The sequence below is a fragment of the Protopterus annectens genome, chromosome 2.part0, assembly GCF_019279795.1.
Source record: "Protopterus annectens isolate FY-2018-M chromosome 2.part0, PAN1.0, whole genome shotgun sequence".
Lineage (NCBI taxonomy): Eukaryota > Metazoa > Chordata > Ceratodontiformes > Protopteridae > Protopterus > Protopterus annectens.
This window is the reverse complement of record NC_056728.1, coordinates 816,981,657-817,002,431: the sequence shown is the minus strand read 5'-3', so window position 1 is coordinate 817,002,431 and position 20,775 is coordinate 816,981,657. Positions and strand designations below refer to the sequence as shown.

Here is a 20,775-nt window from a genome sequence, read left to right as displayed (position 1 = left end):
GGGTTTGACATGGCCTTGTATGTTAGGCAAAGGTCACCTGAGCAAGCGGTAAGCGACTGAATAGAGCTGGAGTTCTTTCAGTCGGGCGGAATTCAAACAATTCATGGTAGAATGAATGACATCTAAACTACTTTATTATGCTAATTTATGTGCAATTTTGCTATAGGTTTCCCAGTATTTCCCCGTCATCAAGGCAACTCCCACAATACATCAGCAGGCACTCGCAAGACGGTCTGAGATGCCAATTTTGAGTTATAGAACCATGGCTTAAAGTTTTGCTGGACTAAATCAACTGTTCATCATAGAAAATAAGTACACATGCCCACACAATTTAGTAGTGCAGTTAAACAACTACTTGCATGTTGGTGTAAGAATTTTAGCTAATTGCAAGCATATTGGTGGTGCTGCGGTAGTGTTGTCTCCTCACAGTAAGACTCTGTCCAGTTCGATTCTCAGCTAGAGCGTCTTCTGCGTGGTGACATGCGTGAATGGGCGTACCTTCATTGAAGGTTGTGCGTCAGGGCTGGTAACTCGGCACGTAAAAATCAATTGCCAATCATTAGCGGACCGGAGTTCCGCTCTGGCGACCCCTAACCGGGAAAAGCTGAAAGACACAACAACAAGCATCTTTGCCACTTTACTGAAAGTTGAACCCCATTTACCAAAGATTAGAAAGCACTAAAGGGTGTGGAGAGTCATCAGCAATTTACTATCTACTGTATTCACTATTTATTTGGTTACTACTTAATCAATTCAATTGAACATGTCTAGGCAGTGTGAGCAGAGGAAAATAACAACACTGCACAGTACAGGGTTTACTATGTTATCTAATAAAGCAATGTGCACATTATATTCAAATAAGCAGGAATTATAAGTACAAGGTAATAAGTCCCTTTGTGGCTTCTGAAATTAGATTTCTGTTACCAGGTTAATGAAGTATTCAGTATAATATGTCTAAAACCTGTCCTAATTTTACTTATGTGAACAGAAGTATGTCACAGCTGCAGCTGATGTGTGCATCTCGCACACATTTTCCTATTTACACTTGCAACACTGTAACAGATGTTTACAAAACTGTCAGGCATGTCATTTTACTGGAACACCATAGCATAGTGTATCTTATAGCCTAGGTAGGAATAATTCAGAAGTAAGAAAGGACTGTTACTTCAAGTGTAACAATGTAGTCTGTAATGCTTTTACTTTTTCAATTGGATGTTATTCCCTGTTACTGTAAATTCTTCTTTTTTTTGTTACCTACATGAAACGCAGCTACTGTCACTGATTTCACACCTATTCTTTTTATTTATTTAAAATAAGTCAGGGTTTGTAGATTTTAATAATCCAAAGACCGTGTTAAATGAGCTTTTAAAATATGATACTTGTGCAACTGATATCACACTACAAGCACTACCTTAACAGACAAGCAGTGGATTCCTTAACTGACCATTTCCACCGTAAATCTTTCATAGCAGACAAGGGAAGCTCTAACTAGTGCATGAGAATGTTTCAAATAACAGCATTGTCAGAGCCCAGTAACGGAACTCTGTTTATAGTGACTCTGTTTTTCCACATTTAAAATATGGATATCTATGTTACTTTAAAAATGGAATTTGAAGTGTAGAAGTCATTAAGCCACAGAAACTGATTAAAAATGTCCAATTCCTATTATGCAACAATGAGGTGAACTCAATATACTATTAATATAAAAAGGGAGATGAGAAAAAACATTTGTGTATATGTTCTCTGTTCTTCCTTTACATATAGCTAATTATACTAAAGTGAAATATAACATTTGAATCTGGTTTTCCTCACTGCCTGTGAATGAGATGTAACTATATTTTTAGAAGTCACTCAAGTTATAAAACCATTTAACATTGTCAGACACAACCACTAGACTAGTAATGAGTATGTTGCATAAAGTATAAGTTTAAGAAAAAGTATATAAGACGTCTCCGTTGCTTATTTTAAAGCTGTATCGCTATGTTAAACCCATTTAACATAGCGAAACAGTAAAAGAGCAACAGAGATCTTGCTTTCTCTGTTGCTTTTGGCCACAGCTCTGATGTACTGTGTAGGCATGCGCAGTACATCAGAACTGCCGCGGATGCCAGACAGCTGGGGAAGGGCAGCAAAGAGGCATTATACAATGCCATTATTTAAGAAAAGAAATTGTTTCTTTTCTTAAATAATGTCATAGTATAATAGCAATAACCCACTTCTGGGTGTGGGTAATGTGGGATTTAACCACAGTTGTCTTTGTTTGGTTCCTCGGGCTTCGCCCTCGGGACCATACCACGCCAACAGTGGTTAAATCCCGCATTACCCACACCCAGGTGTGGGTTATTACTATAATCTGATCTGACTCTGTTTATATGTTGTGGGGCTTTTTCTCCAGGCTGTTTTTAAAATGAGCTCTTTATCCAAGAAGGACAGGAACTTTACCACAATTGATCTTGGTGGTGCATTAGGTGAAGAGGCTATAGATTTTCTTATGGCTCTGAGCTCTTTCTATTCCATTTGATAATTATTTTAAATCAAGCACTTCAAGAAGCCAGGAATTCAAAAAGGTGATTATGTCTTCTCCCTCAGTATTTTCCTGAAGGCCAAATATTCTTATATTAGTTCTCCTCTCCCTATTCTCTAAATCACCCACTTTATTAAGTAACCAGTTATCTTGGTGAAGTAAGAATTCTGTCTGATTTTCCTCTTCTTGGAATCTTCCATTTAATGATGTCTCCATATCATTTAGTGATGTCTCCATATCAAGTAATTTACTTTGTTGTTGCTGTAGTATTTCTTTTAGTAAATTGTGTTTGCTTTTGTCAAACGCAGCTCTTACTTGCGTAGGAGTAGTATGCAGCCACACTTTGTATTTAATAATGTATTTAAAAGCCAAATTATGAGGGTAGTTAGGTTAGTCATCTGACTCATTAATGAACAGTCAACTAGAAGATATGACCACAGATTTTACTGGTAAGGGTTATGCTACAAATGCTGTTAAAATACGTGATAAAGTAGTACATCATTGTACAGCTAGAAATGTAGTCACAAACCCAGCCTCTAATGATACTAAGTTTAGATGCATACTTGCATGTAATAAAAATACCACTCAAGTGAAACGAGTTATTGGCATATATTCCAAAAGATACCCGAGTTTGAGTTCTGCTATAACAAATGAGCCATTTTTCACTTATAAGAAATGTTCAAATTTGAAACTTGTTATAAAGGACAGCTTTTATGCCCTTTAAGACTGTCAAGAAAGGGACTTTTAGATGTGGTAATTGTGTTTACTGTAGGTTTATACATGTGGTTCTGTTGTTCACCCTGTTAATGGCCTTGATTTTGAGTTGCAAGTGTCTGGGAATTGTAACACTAGAAACCTTGTATATCTAGCTTTATGCAAGAAATGTGATTGATACTATGCCAGTAAAACTAACCAGAAACTTGAAGCGAATAGGAAGTCATATTTCTGAGTGCAAGCGACCGTTTCTCACTAATGCTCTTTACAAGCATCAGATGGAAAAGGCCATGGTCATTTGTTTAAATTCTGTATATTACACATCTTATCTGAATCTATACATGGGGGAAACATCACACATCAAACTGAACTAGATGAATTTTGCTGGATGTTATGTTTAAAAGCACGTATTCCACCTGGATTAAATGGCTTTGTCTTGTTGAAACAGTTGCTGATAGAACTTAATCTGAAAGTTTAAACATTGTTTCTGTAATTTCTAATGTTTAGTTTCTTTTTAACTATATTGTATACTGTTTATACATATATTTTCATAACATATAGCTTTTTTATATATATTTTTCATATTATTGTATGTTTTTCATACATTTGAATGTTGTGCCTTTTAAATGTCTAATGTTTTGAAAATGTCATGTGGTTTTGCATCCATCATCTGACCAGTATTTTACTCATGTGACCAGTGTTCTAGTATTTAAACTGAATTTTGAATTGTGATTCTAGATTTGCCTGAAGAAGTCATTTTGTAATGAAAGTTTTAACATGCAACAATATATTTGGATTTGGGTTGAACTTTTGTATGCTTTACAGTGGTTCTGTTTTACTTTACCTTGTCTGACAGTCACATAATATACATTATCACTCTGCAGTCCCTACTGTAGCATGTTGATATGTGCTTAGTGTTCTTGCTGCAGCTGTCTTCCATTTACATGCCCTCCTCTGCTGTACATTACGATGTTTCACCTGTCCTCTTTCCCTGTGTTCAGTCCTACAATTCATCTGTGTGTCCCTATTCAATACGCACACTTTTCCTGACCATTTATTTTAAATGGCAGTCCATGTACCCTTACAGATCATTTACACAACGTGTACTGAATGCCTGGAATGGGATTCCACAATATTCTGCAATGTGTACACTGCTGTGTTTGGACCATATTCATTGCTGTGTGTTAAACCTGGTTAGTCATTGTGGCATTCCACTCAATTCTGCTAACCTAGCTTGCTCTGCTGGAAACAAGTTTGCTATTCATGTTGGTTTACACAGTTTCCTGCCTGGCAACACTGTCGCTGGCCATGAAACCATTCTTTAAGTTTAAAAGCAGTGTGTGGCACGAATATGTAATCACTGCTGCTGTTCACCACACAGACGCATAAACTCTGTGTAGGCTTTGCAAAAATCCTACATTGTGTTTATTGAATTCCACTAATTTTCTAAACATCTTGCATTTATTTACTGAAATATTAATTTTTTTGAAGCAGTACCTTAAGGTACCAAAGGCAATGAGCTGACTTGATATTGATGTGCAAACCAGCTAGTTGTGGACTGCTTTATCAGAGTCCAGCAGAAGTCCAGAACAGCAAGTTGTACAAGTGCATTGAGCAGGCATAAGTACACATCTGCATCACATCACACAAACCATATATCCCTCAAGAATTTGCATGACAAGCACAGCCTTGTGCATGCTAAATAAGGGCTTTACCCCCACACTCTGATGTATTATTTTGAGACTGCCATTACAACTTAAATAAAAAGAGGCTTGATGGAACTCTGAAGAAAAAGTGCTCGTTGCAGTCTCAGCACTTTTCATAAACCATTCTGAGTGCACCATTTATTGATACACTGGGTTGTAACTAGGCGAAATATTCTCACATAATGTGAATTAATACTCCCTGCCACCTTAGTGCGTAAATAACAAACCAAGCTAATGAAATTAGGTAAACTTCTATTTTTTACATGGCAATGTGATGGATGGCTTTTGTATGACAGTAAATGATCTGACAGCTGATATGGTGAGAGGCATGGCATACTGATTTATTATCCTGCTGGGCATTGCTTTATATGGAAACTGTATTATATTCATGTTCATTTTATATAAATTCAGCTAGAGTCATGTTGCACTGTTCTCACAAGTATGATAAAAGTAGGCACCATGCCTGAATGTGCAGTAATCAGCACCTGCAGTAGAACCTATTACAGACGACTACCTGTCTTAGTAAATTTCACTGGGTATAGTTAGATGAGAGAGGTCTCTGGATGTCACATGAATACCGTTTGCTTTGATTCTTTGTTGTATATATTCCTGTTTGGCTTTCGCATTTTTGGTTGTGTGTACTACATGGATTTTTTAATTGTCTGGTATCATAAAAGAAACCTGCAATTTTAAATCCATGACAACGTTCTCTTCTGTGAAAGATTCCTTTTGTTTTGTTTTTCTTTGCATTAAAGATTTTGTAATCGTGCATTACTGTCCCTGTTTCCTTGCAGTTTGCATTACAGTTTGTGGTATGTGTACTTTTTGTCCTACAGAAATTGGATTGGTTGCCAGAGCTTACATTGACCAGGGACAGCTAGTTCCAGATGATGTTATGACACGACTGATCCTGCAGGAACTGAAGGTTTTGGAGCAACACTGTTGGCTTTTGGATGGTAGGACAGTTTTGACTAGTCTCGGAAATTCATACTTAGAGTATAAGATGAGATACTTCAGACAGTTTGAACAAGTGCAATGATTTTGACATTAATTTAAAATATCCTGAACAGCTGACAGGAGACTACTTTACTTTTCAAGCAGTAAGACACAAAGCTTGTGTTATTGAGTGCCTTACTGTGTAGTATACATTGGCTATGCAAATTTGTGAATTCTGTTGTGCTAGTGAACTATAGTCTTGGTATCAAATAGTATCATCGCTGTGTCTACCTCAGACATAGAATAATCAGTATTATTATGATAATATATCAGTATTATTATGAGGGCGTCACTGTATCGGTTCAGTAAGAAGCTGCATAGCATGTGTTACTTTGTAATAACGCCACTCCCTGGAGTTCAGAACACTTCCTTCACCTTTGGTTTTAAGTCACCCTAGACTGAGTATTCCACACTTGCTGTAATGTGTTAGTGCTTTAATAACCAGACACCTGGGTTGAGTCAAGCCATGAAGTGAGACTTAGTGCTTTGACATCCTAGGAATAATGCAATGGCTCAGGAACAATTGACCATAGAGTGCCTCACTGCTGTTAATATAATGACCAATTTCTAATAGTAGTAATATAGACTTTATTGTTCAGTATCATGAAAGTTGCTGATGTTCAGTAGTGAATTCAAAGTTTCAAAATTGCATAGCAAATTCATTATTAAAGTTACATCACAGTCTAAATCTTAATTTCTATATTCTGCTCTGCAAAAAAAAAAAACAGATGTTCTTCCTGTTTCACTGTTGCAGTAATCACACTTGGGTTATCAGCCTGCAGGTAGCCCTCAGTTGGCCCGAATACCAGAGACTTAGTATTTCTGCATCAGTTGCTGTCGCTGTAGGAATGATGTCAGGTCGTCAGGGGTATAAAAACAGGCAGCCAAAGTCATTGCGTCAGTCTTTCTTGCTGAGGAGCCTGAATCAGAAGCAGTTAGCAAGTGCTGGTCGGCCGCTACCTGAGTTTTCATTTACGAATTGAATCATCCTGAAGTCTTCTGCTAAGTACCCCGTTGGGGATCCTTTTTTCTTGCTCTAACCGATGTCAGAAAAGGTTAATAATTGTCTTGCCTGTGGAAAGCAAATACCACACCAACATTTTCATTCTTACTGCATCACCTGTCTAGGCCCAGATCACGACTTACCTCGCTGTCGGTTTTGTGCCTTGTTCAATGCCCAAACCATTTGTCATCGGGCCCTTATTGTCACTAAATTTATTTTTTGACATTTGTTAACCAGGTTTGTCCAACTGGGCTTGTGGCCCATTTTCAGTGGAGACTATTTTGAAATGCCTTCGGTAAGCCATCCAACTACCGATATTCCAAAAAAAGTAAGGATAAAGACAGGCCGCACAGGTTCAAAGCTGCTGACGACGCTTCCGTTAAGCTAGTTGCCAGTTTGCCGGTACTCAGAGGTGCTTTTGCAGCCCCTGATGCCCGCTTCATTAGATTCGCAGGCATCTACCAAGACCCGTTCTGAGTCCGGTATGCCACGAGACTCAACTATGGAACCAGCGGATGTCTCTACCTTGGATGGGTCCGGAGCCGTTGTGTAGGCACCGGCTTCTGAGGAAATTCTTCGCACTACCGATGTTGGACACAAACAGACTACTTCAGTTCTGTCTAAAACTACCAAGTTTTTAAGGCCAAGAGTACATGCTACTCCTAGAAAATAGACGACCAAAGTGCATGCAGCTCCCTTGCCACAAAATAAAATGCTTAGAATGGCAGAAGACCTTATACTGATTAAGGGAAGTCAACCTTCCCCTTCTAAGAGAAAGAGACCAGCCCCCAGCAGCTTCAACAGACCAAGAGTCTGATGACTCTGAGGTTTCTGATTATGAAGACATGCCCTTATCTGCTTATGAGGATTCTGATTTATCTGCTTATGAGGATTCTGATACAGAGGAATCCATTCCCTCTGCCTCTCCTCCAGAGGATTTTTCTTTTGGTGAAACCTTACATACTTTGAGAGCATTTCCTCAGTCCAAAAAGATACTCGGAGAATTTCTAGACTTGCCACAACACAGGCCTTTAGCAATACCACCAATCCTGGAAGTTGTTGATGTCTTCATGGAATCCAGTCTTACTCCTGATAATTTACTCCCTGCCCATAGGAAACCAGACTGGTACTACAGAGTACCTGACTCTCTCAAATTTCTTTTCAGAAATCCTACTGCTGACCCAGAGATCATTTCCCAGGGGTCTAAGGGTATCTAGGCAACTACAGCTAAGAATCCCACCCCTTCAGACAGGAATTCCAGAGCTTTGGACAGATGGGATAAGAAAGTATATACCGCTGCAACTCTTGCCATTAGGGCTTTGAATTGTCAGTTTCGCATGCTGAAGTACCAACAACATATTATGGAACTTGGCAAGCAAAAAATAGCTACCTTTACAGACTGCAGAAAATAAATAATTGCAAGAGTTTATGCATTCTGCAAACTTAGTCAGCAAGCATACATTTCAGTGTGGCTTTGACACCCTAGAAGCATCTTGCAGGGCAACAGTCAGTGGTTCTGTACTGAGAAGGCATGCTTGGCTTAAGGAGCAGACCTTGGCAGATCATGTCCAATCCAAGTTACTAGATGCTCCTTTGAACAAGGACAACATGTTTGGCTCCAAAGCCGAAGAGGTTCTTAAAAAGATAGAAAAAGCCTAATCTATGCAGACAGTCAAAGGATTTCTGCAAGTACAGCCTCGTAGATTCAGTAGGCATTGTCCCTCGAAACATTGGTCCTTTCCAGCTCCATCAAGGCCATCTCAAAACTTAGACCCAGGGGAAACGGACCATCCAGACTACAGTCTCAGGATATGCAGAGATCTAAGCATTGGAGTGCCTCCACCTCTAAAGCAGGGAATGCTAAACCACCTCCTTATGGAAAGAATTCCCAATGACTGCTCAACTCCCCTCCCCTCCTCTGCCCGACTGCTTGTGTGCCCATAGGGGGAAAACTTGCCCTTCATGCAAAAAACTGGATTCCCATCACCAAAGACCGATGGGTCCTCAACATTGTATCCCAGGGGTACAAATTTTACTTCCACTCGCTGCCAACCCCAAAAGGGTTCCCAGACCTCCCTCTAAACCAGTGGGCAGAGGCTCAAAACCAAGTCCAATCCCTGTTCTGTCTAAGGGCGATTCAACCTGTTCCTGCGGAACAGATATGTCAAGGGTTCTATTCCAGACTTTTCCTGGTACCCAGAAACAAGGGCACTTGGTTTCCAATCCTGGGTCTTTCAATTCTCAACACCTTCCTGATGGTACCAAAATTCAAAATGCTCACCCTGCAGCATCTTCTACCTGTGCTAGCCAGCGATGCTTGGTTAGTCACCCTAGACTTAAGAAGCCTATCTGCACAGACCTATAAGAGTTTTGCAGAAAATATTTATGCTTCAGGGCAGGATCTATGCATTATCAGTTCTCTGCACTTCCTTTGGCTTATCCACGGCTCCCAGAGTATTCACAAAATGCCTGGCCCCAGCCATTGCTTACTGCAGACAGAAATATTCAAATTTACCCATACTTGGATGACTGCCTGATTCAGACAGACAGGAAATGCTGTTGCAGCACCTGACATTTGTAAAAAACCTAACCTCCCTGGGATACACCATCAACGAAAAGAAATCAACACTAGTCCCCAGTCAAAAGATTGTATTCCTGGGAGCAAGCTTGGACACCGCATCCCAGATGGCATTCCTCACTCCAGAAAAACAAGCCTGTCTGACAGGCTATTTTTCCTCAAATGGCCACCAGAACCCAGCTATCCGCAATGAAAATCCTGCAGGCTCTAGGGTTCATGGCCTCATGCATCTTACTAATTCCATATGCCAGACTGCTTATGAGGAAACTTCAATGGTACTTAAAAAGTCTTTGGTCCCAACATTCTCAGGACCTGGAAACTGTCATTCCCATGATACCCTGTCTAAGGACAGAGTTCCTTTGGGCAGCAGCATGCAACCTCAACAAGGGACTGCCCCTTACCCAACCTCATGCCATCCAGACCCTAACCACAGATGCATCAGACTATGCCTGGGGAGCACACAAGGATGGCAAGTGCATTCAGGGCCACTGGAGTCCAAATCAAATGCATCTGCACCTCAACCAGAAAGAGATGCTAGCTGTGCAGCATGCTGTGACAGCTTTCAGATCCCTTCTCTCTCCAGGACACCTGCTAATGAAAACAGACACCACAGTTATGTGGTACATCAACAAACAGGGGGGAACCCACTCTTACCCACTCTGCAGGCTAGCCATAGCCCAGTGGAACACAGCCTTGGACATGCAGGTCCATCTGCAAGCTCAATTCCTGACAGGCAGACAAAACTCATTGGCAGATGATTTAAGCAGAAATCTCCTAGACCCGCACGAGTGGCAACTAGAGCCCAGAACCTTCAACCTTCTGATTCAGAAATGGGGGACCCCAGAGGTGGATCTCTTTGCCTCCCCCCACAATCTCCAGCTCAGCAGATTCTGCACCAGGACACCTCACAGCAGGGCCTGGAAGGTGGATGCCCTATCCTTCCAGTGGGTAAATCTCTCAATCTATGCCTTTCCCCCTCTGCCCCTCACAAGAGTATTGCTCAAGATAAGACAGGACAGGCCAAGGGCAGTTCTGATTGCCCCGGACTGGCCACGCCAACACTGGTACCCACTCCGGCGAAGCTGGTCACCGGTGCCACCCTGGCACCTACACCAGAATCCAACCTTGCTCTCTCAGTGGGGGGGACAGATCTTGCATCTACAACTGCAAACACTAAATCTTGCAGCCTGGCTTATTCCTTGAATTCTCCCCCAGTAACCAGCGTAAGCAAGCAGGTGCTGGATATCATTCTTGAAGCCAGAAGGCCCAGTACAAGGAAATCCTATGTTGATAAGTGGAAAAGGTACTGCTCCTGGATTAAATCTAAAGGAGAGTACACAACCCTGCCCCCTCCTGCCTCTAATCCCAGATTACTTAGCAGACTTACTTCAGAGGCCTATTCTTCTCCTCCATTAAATTCCATGCCTCTGCCATTTCGGCTCATTACAACACTGAGCTACCTCTCTTCTCTCATCCTCTTATCAAGCAGTTCCTGAGAGGGGCAAACTACTTAAGGCCGCCAAGGAGAGCACCCACCCTTGCTTGGGACCTTACTTTGTGCTGGAAAAGCTCACTCTATCCCCTGTTGTGCCTGCAGCATCAGCAGAGTTAAATTCCTCTCTTGGAAAACAGCCTTGCTTCTGGCCATTGCAGCTAGAAGAGTGTCTGAGCTACAAGCACTTATGGCTGTGGAACCCTACATTATTTTCCACCCTGACAGGACTAACCCCTCCTTTATGCCTAAAGTGGTGTCCAGTGTGGTTCTCAATCAATCCATCCCCTTGCCTACATTCTTCCCTAATCCTCAAAATAAAGGGGAAAGGATCCTGCACTCCTTGGATGTGCACAGACAGCTCAGATTCTATCTTGATGGAACTAAGCCCTTCAGGAAATCTGACCAGTTACTAGTCAGCTTTGCAACAGTGTTAGAGGGCAATGCCATTTCAAAGCAAACAGTTTCCAAATGGATAGCACATTGCATCCATTTCTGCTACACGCACCATGGGAAACCAACCCCTCAGGGGGTCAGAACACATTCCACTAGGGCAACTTCTACCTCTGCAGAATTCCTCGGGGAGTTCCTACCAGGAACATCCTGGAAGCTGCTACCTGGAGTTCTGTTCACACCTTCACCAAGCATTACCACCTACCTATCTTTTCCAAATCCAGGGCAGGTTTTGCAACAGCAGTCCTGCAAGGCATTCTAGCCAGCCCTAACTCTTCGTGACTGCCTCCACCCTTCAGCTTTGGGAAACCCAAGTGTAATGACTGCAACAGTGAAACACAAAGAACATAGTACAGTTGTGTACACGTACCATAAATGTAGATATTCAAGTGTATTCACTGTTGCAGTCCTGGTTTCCCTCCCTTCAGCCCCCTAGTTTTTCTCTCTCTGTGACTTTTACTACCCTTCCCCCTTTTCAGGGGTATTGGTATTTACTTTTTACTGGTGGTGTTTTTCCCCCACCATAACTCAGCTCCCTATTGGGGGGCTCCTGACATTTGGGGCTAGAAAAACTGATGTAATGGCGTTGGCTGCCTGTTTTTATACCCCTGACGACCTGACGTCAGTCCTGGAGCGACAGCAACCAACGCAGAAATACTAAGTCTCTGGTATTCGGGCTGACTGAGGGGCTTATCTGCAGGCAGATAACCCAGGTGTGAGGAATGCAACAGTGAATACACTCTAACATCTACATTTGTGGTAAGTGTACACAACTGTACTTTTTATTTCATATTTTTTGTGCATTTGTTAGGTCTTGACTGTTTTGATATCTATTTTTAACCTCAAGAGTTAACATGCTGGTAATGCTGTACAATTACTCTTGTAAGTGGTAAATATGTTTGTTTCGTACTAACTCTGCCGGCTCACACATTATTGCTATCGGTGTCTGGTATTTGCTGGTAATGTCAAAAAACACTTAATATCACTGCTCGGCTGTTTTATACAGTCTAAAGCAGCTCTGAACTAAGCCATTGGATCTGGGAACATGACTTTTATATGGGACTAGAATACCAGTAGGAGCAAGAAAAATGTTACTGAAATTATTTATTTTCATATATTAACTGGTGTAGAACCGTGATCCACTGGATAATTTTCAGGTACAGCCTAGCGAGTACAAACAAAATAGCAGTCAGTACATTTTACTAGAGAATAAAGCACATTCCAAACATGTAGAGGAATAACTGGATTGTCTTACTGCATTATGTATATCTAAATTGAGTGCATGAGATATCTTGAGAAATGATGCAAATACTGACAAAGGCAGTTACAAACAGCATTGTCAAATATGTACAATTAAGATGGGGGTAAGATAGAGAAGAAGGTGGGGGGTAAAGAATACAGAAAGGAAAGAAGAGAGACAAGTGCTCGTTTGTGGATTAGAGGGATTGTGAATGGGTGTGGAGAAGAAAAGGATAAATGGGGATTGGGTTATAAACTAATTGCTGGTGGACTGATTCAGAAACCAAATTGGATAGGTAGCAGAGGATAGGATACAATTCTGGAATGGATGGCTTTTCATTACATGTAATGACTGCCTAGTACATGAAGTCTGCACGTTGACTTGTCTAATTGATATTGATGGGTTGTGCAGCGGTTAACATTGTTGCCTCAGAGCAAGAGGTTCGCTGGTTCAGTTCTCAGCTGGGGTGCCTTCTGTGTGTAGTCTGCATGGACTGTGCATTCACTTGGTTTCCTCCAGGTACTCTGGTTTCTTCCCACATTCCAAAGACTTGCATCTGGAGCATTTCTCCCTGGGGCTCCACTGAAAATATTTTTTTTATTTTATTTCTGTTTTCATCCTGCTCACAAAATAAATGTATGTTTATACTTATCTAATGTCTGGTGCATTCTTGAATTATGCTGCTGCTTTTGACTGGGATTGTTCCCTCAGTAGGCTCTTCTGTTCTCCAGTCACCTTTTCAATAAAAAATACTTCCTTATATCTTCCCTGAAGCATTACCCATGCATTTTTATACTATAGCTTCTTTTCTCACATCTGCGTTTTGAAGGATGTTAGCCTCCTGGACGTTGTACTTAAGTTTGCATCACAACTCCTCTTTACATTCTTTATTTTGGACTGCACAGTTTGAATACTTGTAGTCTGTGTATTCTGACGCAGATTATGTACTGCTATCTTCCTCCGAATTGCCTTTATTTTGCCTGTTGCATTAGAATGATGATATCATGTCTTCATTAGAAATGCACACGGTACTCCAGTTTAGGTGTTACCAGCTGGCTATGTAAGTAGACATAACTTGTTTCCTATTGACTCTAGCTTTTCATATGCATTGCACTGTTTTGCTGGCCTTGCTTGTTCTCTCACATTGTTTGGTTTCCTTTAGTCTGACATGGTTGTTCTTGTATTCCTTTCCTCAGCTATTGTCCATCCAGCAGTATACTTTCCTGTATTTTGGTTTTCCAGCTCTACTGTTTTATATTTTTTGCACTGAATTTATGCTGCCGTGTTCTAGACCATTGCTTATTGTATTGTTAAGTCTTATGTCATCCTTAGTTTTACTTGTGTATCACTCCTCTTGTGTAATACCTGCCATATAGGTGAACTATTCCTTAGAATCCTTCTGCAGTGCTGCTTATAAAGCTTTTTGCCCAGAGTACTGACCCTTTGGTTACCTCAGTTTTCAGCATCTTTTTAACCGTGTGGACTCTATCTACAGTGACCCTCTGGATCCTATTATTAAGTCAAGTGTTTTTGCCCCCACCCCACCATGTCAGGTATTCATAATATGTTAATTAACCTGAACTTGTGATGTGATAGTATATCAGAAGCCATACTTAAAGGAAAACAGGATATTAAAGCAGATTCCCCAACCTGCTGACTCTTCCAGTCCCTGTTCTTTGATAAAGCTTAAAAAAAATCACCCTTGCAGCTTTAAAAAAATAACCCACTCAACTGTTTTCCCTGTTCTGCTTCCTAGCTTTCTATACTGTTTTTGTTTCACTTTGCAAACCAACTTGAAAAACCTGTAGCTGGCTCTGAAATTATGATGTCACATCTGCCATCTGCTCTTGCTCTAGCTATCGGGATGTTTCCTCCCCCAAAGTGATGTAATCCCCACCTGATTTGCATGCTGTATAGAAGAGCCAGTGTTCCTCCCACATTGTGATGTCAGACCTGCCTTACCCAGCCCACTCGACCTAAAAATCCATGTGGTATGTGGAACTCCTTTTCATTATACGTGCATCCTGTCGACTGCATTTGTTTGAGGGACTACTGAAAAGTTTGGATTGCCTGCAGCTTCGTCTGCATTTTTTTGCTTCATTGGTAAGATAAGTCTTCCTAGTGAATTAAAAATGTAATTCTACACACAGCCCCTGTTTGAATGCACTTCTAGCCCTATTTTGTGCTGCCTGATATAGTTTGACTCTCTTCTGAACAGGAATACTCTCTTCCTCCCTATGAGGATTCTGCTGCTGAAGAATCTATCCCTTCAGCCTCTCCTCCTGAGGATTATTCTTTTGGGGAAACCCTGCATACCATGAGGGGGCACTTCCACTGGGAAAGCCAAGACTACTCAGAATCTAAGAAAAGGCTCAGAGACTTTCCTTTACTACCTCAGCACAGGCCTCTTGCTATTCCCCCCTGTTTTAGACATTGTAGATGATGTATTTTCAGAGTCCGGCCTGTCTCCTGACCCTTTACCCCCTGCACCTGTTAAGCCAGACAGATACTACAGGATTCCAGATTCACATAAATGTCTTTATAAAAACCCTGTTGCTGACCCAGAAACTATTTCTCAGGGTCCCAAAGGGGTCAAGGCTTCCACTGCAAAAAACCCTATCCCTTCTGATAGGGATTCAAGGGCACTGGACAGATGGGGGAAAAAGGTTTACACTTCTGCTACCTTGGCTGAGAGGGCTTTAAATTGTCAATTTCATATGCTTAAATATCATCAATACTTAATGTCACTGCTTAAACAGAAAATATTAAATTCTGAATGTGCAGAAAACAAGGAAATGCAGGATTTATTGCATGCAACTGAACAAGTGGGAAGGCATACTTTGCAGTGTGGATTTGATTCTCCGGAGGCCTCTTGCAGGGCCGCTGATATGGGTTCTGTCATTAGGAGGCATGCTTGGTTAAAGGAACAGAATCTGCCTGATCATGTTAAAGCAAAATTATTAGATGCTCCATTACAGTGTGATACATTGGTGTTAAAGCAGAGGAGGTGTTGAAGAAAATGGAGGACAAAGCAAAATCTATGCAGACAGTTAAGGATTTCTTACAGGTGCAGCCACCCAGATTTAGCAGGAACTGGCCCACAAAGAATTGGTCCTTTCCAGTGTCAGACAGGCCACAAAGAGGCAGATGCCCCAGAGGCAGATCCCAGCCCCAAGGCTCATACAGGTCTAAATGGGGTGCTTCTACCTCCAAAAGCGGAGAAGACAAATTACAGTTATACAGGAAACGGTCCCAATGACTTTCCTCTGCCAGCACCAAGCACTTATCTTTTGGCAGCCCCCTTAGGGAGAAAACTAGCACTTTTTTCACAAAATTGGCACATGATCACCCAGGACAAATGGGTCTTGAATATAGTGTCTCAGGGCTACAGGTTCCACTTTCACACCCTGCCAAGGGCAAAAGGTATGCCAGACCTGCCATACAATCAGTGGGCAGAGGCACAAAAGCAAGTTTCATCTCTCATGGACATGAGGGCCATTCAGCGAGTACCACAGCAAGAGCAGGGACAAGGATTTTACTCTAGACTTTTCTTGGTACCCAGAAAGGACAAAGCCTGGAGACCAATACTGGACCTGTCTATTCTAAACACATTTCTGGAAGTTCCAAAATTCAAAATGTTGACTCTGTAGCAGCTTCTGCCCATGCTGGGAAGAAGGTTGTAACTTTGGACCTAAAAGAGGCATGCCTGCATGTCCCAATCAGACAATCTTGCAGAAGATACCTCAGATTCATAGCTGGCTCAATGCACTACCAATTATCTGCACTGCCCTTTGGGTTATCTACTGCGCCCAGGGTCTTCACAAAATGCCTGGCACCAGTAATTGCATTTTGCAGACAGAGGAATTCAAATATATCCTTACTTGGACGACTGCCTGATTCAAGCAGAGACCAAGGATATTCTACTAAAGCATCTGGCGTTTGTAAAAAGATTACTAATTTGCCTAGGGTACACAGTAAACGAAAATAAATCAAAACTAGTACCCTTTCGAGAGATAATATTCTTGGGTGCAAGCTTAAATACAACTGCCCAGATGGCTTATCTCATGCCAGACAAAGGTAACTGACGTCTTACTTCAAAATGTTGGCAACAAAGACCCAGTTATCTGCAAGAAAAATTCCGCAGGCTTTGGGCTTTATGGCATCTTGCATCCTGCTAATTCCATATGCCAGACTGCATATGAGGAAACTACAGTGGTATCTAAAAAGGGATTCACTTCAGAAGCTCGAATTACCAAAATCTCGAACTACAAATAACCGAAACCAAAAGATCGAGTTTCGGAAACTCTAACTTCTGAAGCGAAACCAACAAATAAAAAACACAAACCTCTCTTTTGCAAGGGGGGCTTTGCTCCCCTGCACTCCCCATGTGGGGGGCTGTGCCCCCCACACACCCCTACTTAAGTATACCAACTCCAAGATCGCGCTACAGTGGGGAGATGGGAAATCTCCCTTCTTGCGCTGTATGCGGAAGTGCAAAACGGGAGATCTCATTTCCTGTCAACACCACAAAACAAATAAAACATTACGTACACACAGAGCGTACAACAATACTTGCCTCTGTGCACGTAACATATTAAGGTAATTAAACTCTTATATTTGAACACTACACATATTAGATTTACTGAAATCTCGATCATATAGTCTCGATCATATGAAATTCGAGATTTCAGTCATTCGATTATGTGAAGTGTTTCCCTAAAAAGTGTTTGGACTCAACATTGCCACAGCCTGGAAATATTAATTACCCTTATTCCCTGCCTGCAACAGGAGTTATGATGGTGGGCACAGGCCTGTCACCACAACAAGGGACAGCCATTCACTTTACCCACAGCCAGGTAGACACTAACAATGGATGCATCAGATTATGCCTGGGGGGCCCACATGGCAGAAAAATGTATTCAGAGCACATGGCCCGCAAGCCAGATGCATCTTCATATCGATCAAAAAGAGATGCTAGCTGTTCAAAATGCCCTGACAGCTTTTAAGGATCTATTTCATCCAGGACAACTACTGATAAAAACAGACAATACTACAGTCATGTGGTACATAAACAAGCAGGGAGGCACATATTCCTATCCCCTCTGCAGACAAGCCATGACTTTGTGGGTCACAGCATTGACTTATCAAGTTCACCTGCAAGCACAATTCCTGCCAGGAAAGATAAATACTCTGGCAGACTAAGCAGAAACCTCATGGATCCCCACAAGTGGAAACTGGATCCACATGTCTTCAGCATGGTAACAAGGAAATGGGGATGCCCAGACATAGATCTGTTTGCCTCCCCTCACAACTGCCAAGAACAGAGATTCTGCACAAGGACTTATCGCAAACAAGCATGGAAAGTGGATGCCTTATCCTTCAGCTGGAAAAACCTAACCGTATATGCCTTTCCTTCCACTGCCTCTCCTCTCCAAGGTACTCCTAAAGGTCAGACAAGAAAAGCCAAAAATGATACTGGCACCCAATTGTCTCAAGGTCCAGCCTGGACATTGCCTCAAATTCCTCACTTACTGACCCAACAAAACAATCGGATCCTGCACAGCCAACTCAGGACTTTAAATCTGGCAGCATGGCGGATAATGTAGCCATTTCTCCAAAGCTGTGATGGATGTTATTTTGGAGGCCAGGAGGCCTAGTACCAGAAAGTCTTATGCAGAAAAATGGAAGAGATTCTGTGCTTGGAACCAGGCACAAGGAATTGACACGTTTGTTGCAAACCTTCCTCAGATTTTACAATACTTAACTGAGATGCTGGACAGAGGCCTATCCTTTGGATCAATTAAGATCCATGCCTCTTCCATTTCAGCCCATTACAATACGGAACCACCTATCTCTTCTCATTCTTTAATAAGGCAGTACCTCAGAGGGGCCAAAAACATAAGACCTCCAAGGAGAGCACCAGTACCTTCATGGGACCTCAATTATGTCTTGGAAAAACTCACACTGCCTCCTTTTGAGCCAGCCTCAACAGCGGATATAAAATTCTTATCCTGGAAAACAGCTCTGCTCCTAGCAATAACCTCTGCAAGATGAGTCTCAGGCACTCATGGCTGTGGAACCTTTTATCATTTTCCATCCAGACAGGGTTTCTCTGAGGACAAACCCGACATTTATGCCTAAGGTGATGTCCAGTGTGGCCCTTAACCAAACCATTCACTTGCTTACCTTTTATCCAAACCCACAGAACAAGGGTGAGAGTGAGAGACTTCTGCATTCTTTGGACATACACAGACCGCTACGCTTCTACTTGGACATAACTAAAGCTTTCAGAAAGACTGAGCAACTTTTAGTGGCATATGCTGCAGGATCACAAGGAAAGGCCATCTCAAAACAGACCATTTCAAAATGGATAGGTCATTGCATTTGTTTCTGCTATTCACAACATGGCAAATCAGTGCCTAAGGACATTAGGCCACATTCAACCAGAGCAGCAGCCTTCCTCAGAGGAGTACCAACCAAAGACATCTTAGAGGCTGCAACTTGAGTTTGGTTCACACCTTTACAAAGCACTACCACTTACCTCTCTACTCTAAATCCAGAGCAGGCTTTGCCACTGCAGTTCTGCAGGGCCTCATAGCCTCTTGTAATCCTATTTAGCCCCAGCCACCCATCCTCAGCTTTTGGATTCAACCCAAGAGTAATGACTGCAACAGTGAAACATGATGAACATAGTACAGTTGTGTACCTACCATAAATGTAGACGTTCGAGCGTATTCACTGTTGCAGTCCAGGTTACCCTCCCACCATCCCCCTTTCTTTTGCTGGGTTTTATCTGTACTTCTCTATTCTATGCAACCTATGTGGTGTATTTGCTTGTAGATGAAGAAATGATTACCTTAGTGCATGCATGTTTATTGGCATAATTTTTATCCTACCCTTTTGGGGGCACCTGACATCTGGGGCAAGAAAAACTGAAGAAAATGGCGTTGGCTGCATCTTTTATACCCCTGGTGCACTGACGTCCAGGAAGAGGTGACTGCAACTGACGCCAGACCAAGACTTTGGAATTCAGGCCGACTGCAGGTAGCCAAGAGTAATGACTGCAACAGTGAATACACTCTAACATCTACATTTATGGTAGGTACACAACTGTACTTTCTGCTGAGTCAGCATAGCGGGAACATTCGTTATGAATGGAGAATACTATATAATTTCATCAGCGGCACCCATTTGTTTCCATTTATATGTATTCTTAGCATTGATATTTTGCAATAACACTGGTCTTGTATGAACTGACCATTCGCTTAGGTCTGCTAGATTGTCTTGCTGTAACACATCAGTAGCTTTAGTGGTGTTAATTGTACCGTGCCAGATTTTTCAGTTATGGACATTGAAATTGCTTTATCAGCATAGGCAGTATGATTAGATACGAACTTGATTTCAGGGCTGTATGGTTTAATGTTGCTCCTGGTTTAGCTTTATAACGTGTTTAATGCATCTCCTCTAAACATTCCTGTGTCTATTTTTAGTACCACTATTATGCAAGGATATGATTGGGGTTCACACCTGTGGTTAGTTGGGCAAGCAGCATTCAGTCATGTTTTTGGACCAGTATAGCATTGTATTAGTGCTTTAAAAACATTGAAGCACCTCCTCCATATGTTTTATTCAGAGCTGAGGGGATCAAAATGTGTGAAAGGCACTGTAGACGTTAATAGCCAGAGTGATTTACTACGGTTCTGAACTATGTTTCTGTGACTGCATATATTTGTGTGAATTTTCTAGGGTAAGGAGTGCTTTCAGGTAATAATTTTTTTTTATATTTAAACTACTAGCATTGAGAAGCAGCACCTTTAGGTATTTCTGACTGATTTTTATTATGTTGGCAGGCTTAACTTGGCATATCCTAAAAAAGGCACTATGGTGACAGTTTTTGTCAATATTCAGAAGCCAAGTGGTAAGTGCAAAACATCTCTTGAAAAGCATAGTGGCTTGTCTGTTATGTCTACCCAAGCTGTCCGAGATGTGAATCCCCTTGTTGTGACACCAGAAACTAAGCCCTTTGTTGAAGTAGGTCACTTTTGCTGGTCCTGTCGTATAATCAATGC

At 41.7% G+C, this 20,775-nt stretch overlaps 1 protein-coding gene across 1 annotated transcript in view; it reads left to right on the top strand.

Annotated features, from left to right (window-relative positions):
• AK3 (adenylate kinase 3) overlaps nt 1-20,775 on the top strand; it is a 320,922-nt gene that overhangs the window by 174,025 nt on the left and 126,122 nt on the right. The window contains exon 2 of the mRNA XM_044061089.1: nt 5,781-5,900. Within this exon, the coding sequence (XP_043917024.1) occupies nt 5,781-5,900 (120 nt within the window). The remainder of the gene's footprint in view (nt 1-5,780; nt 5,901-20,775) is intronic.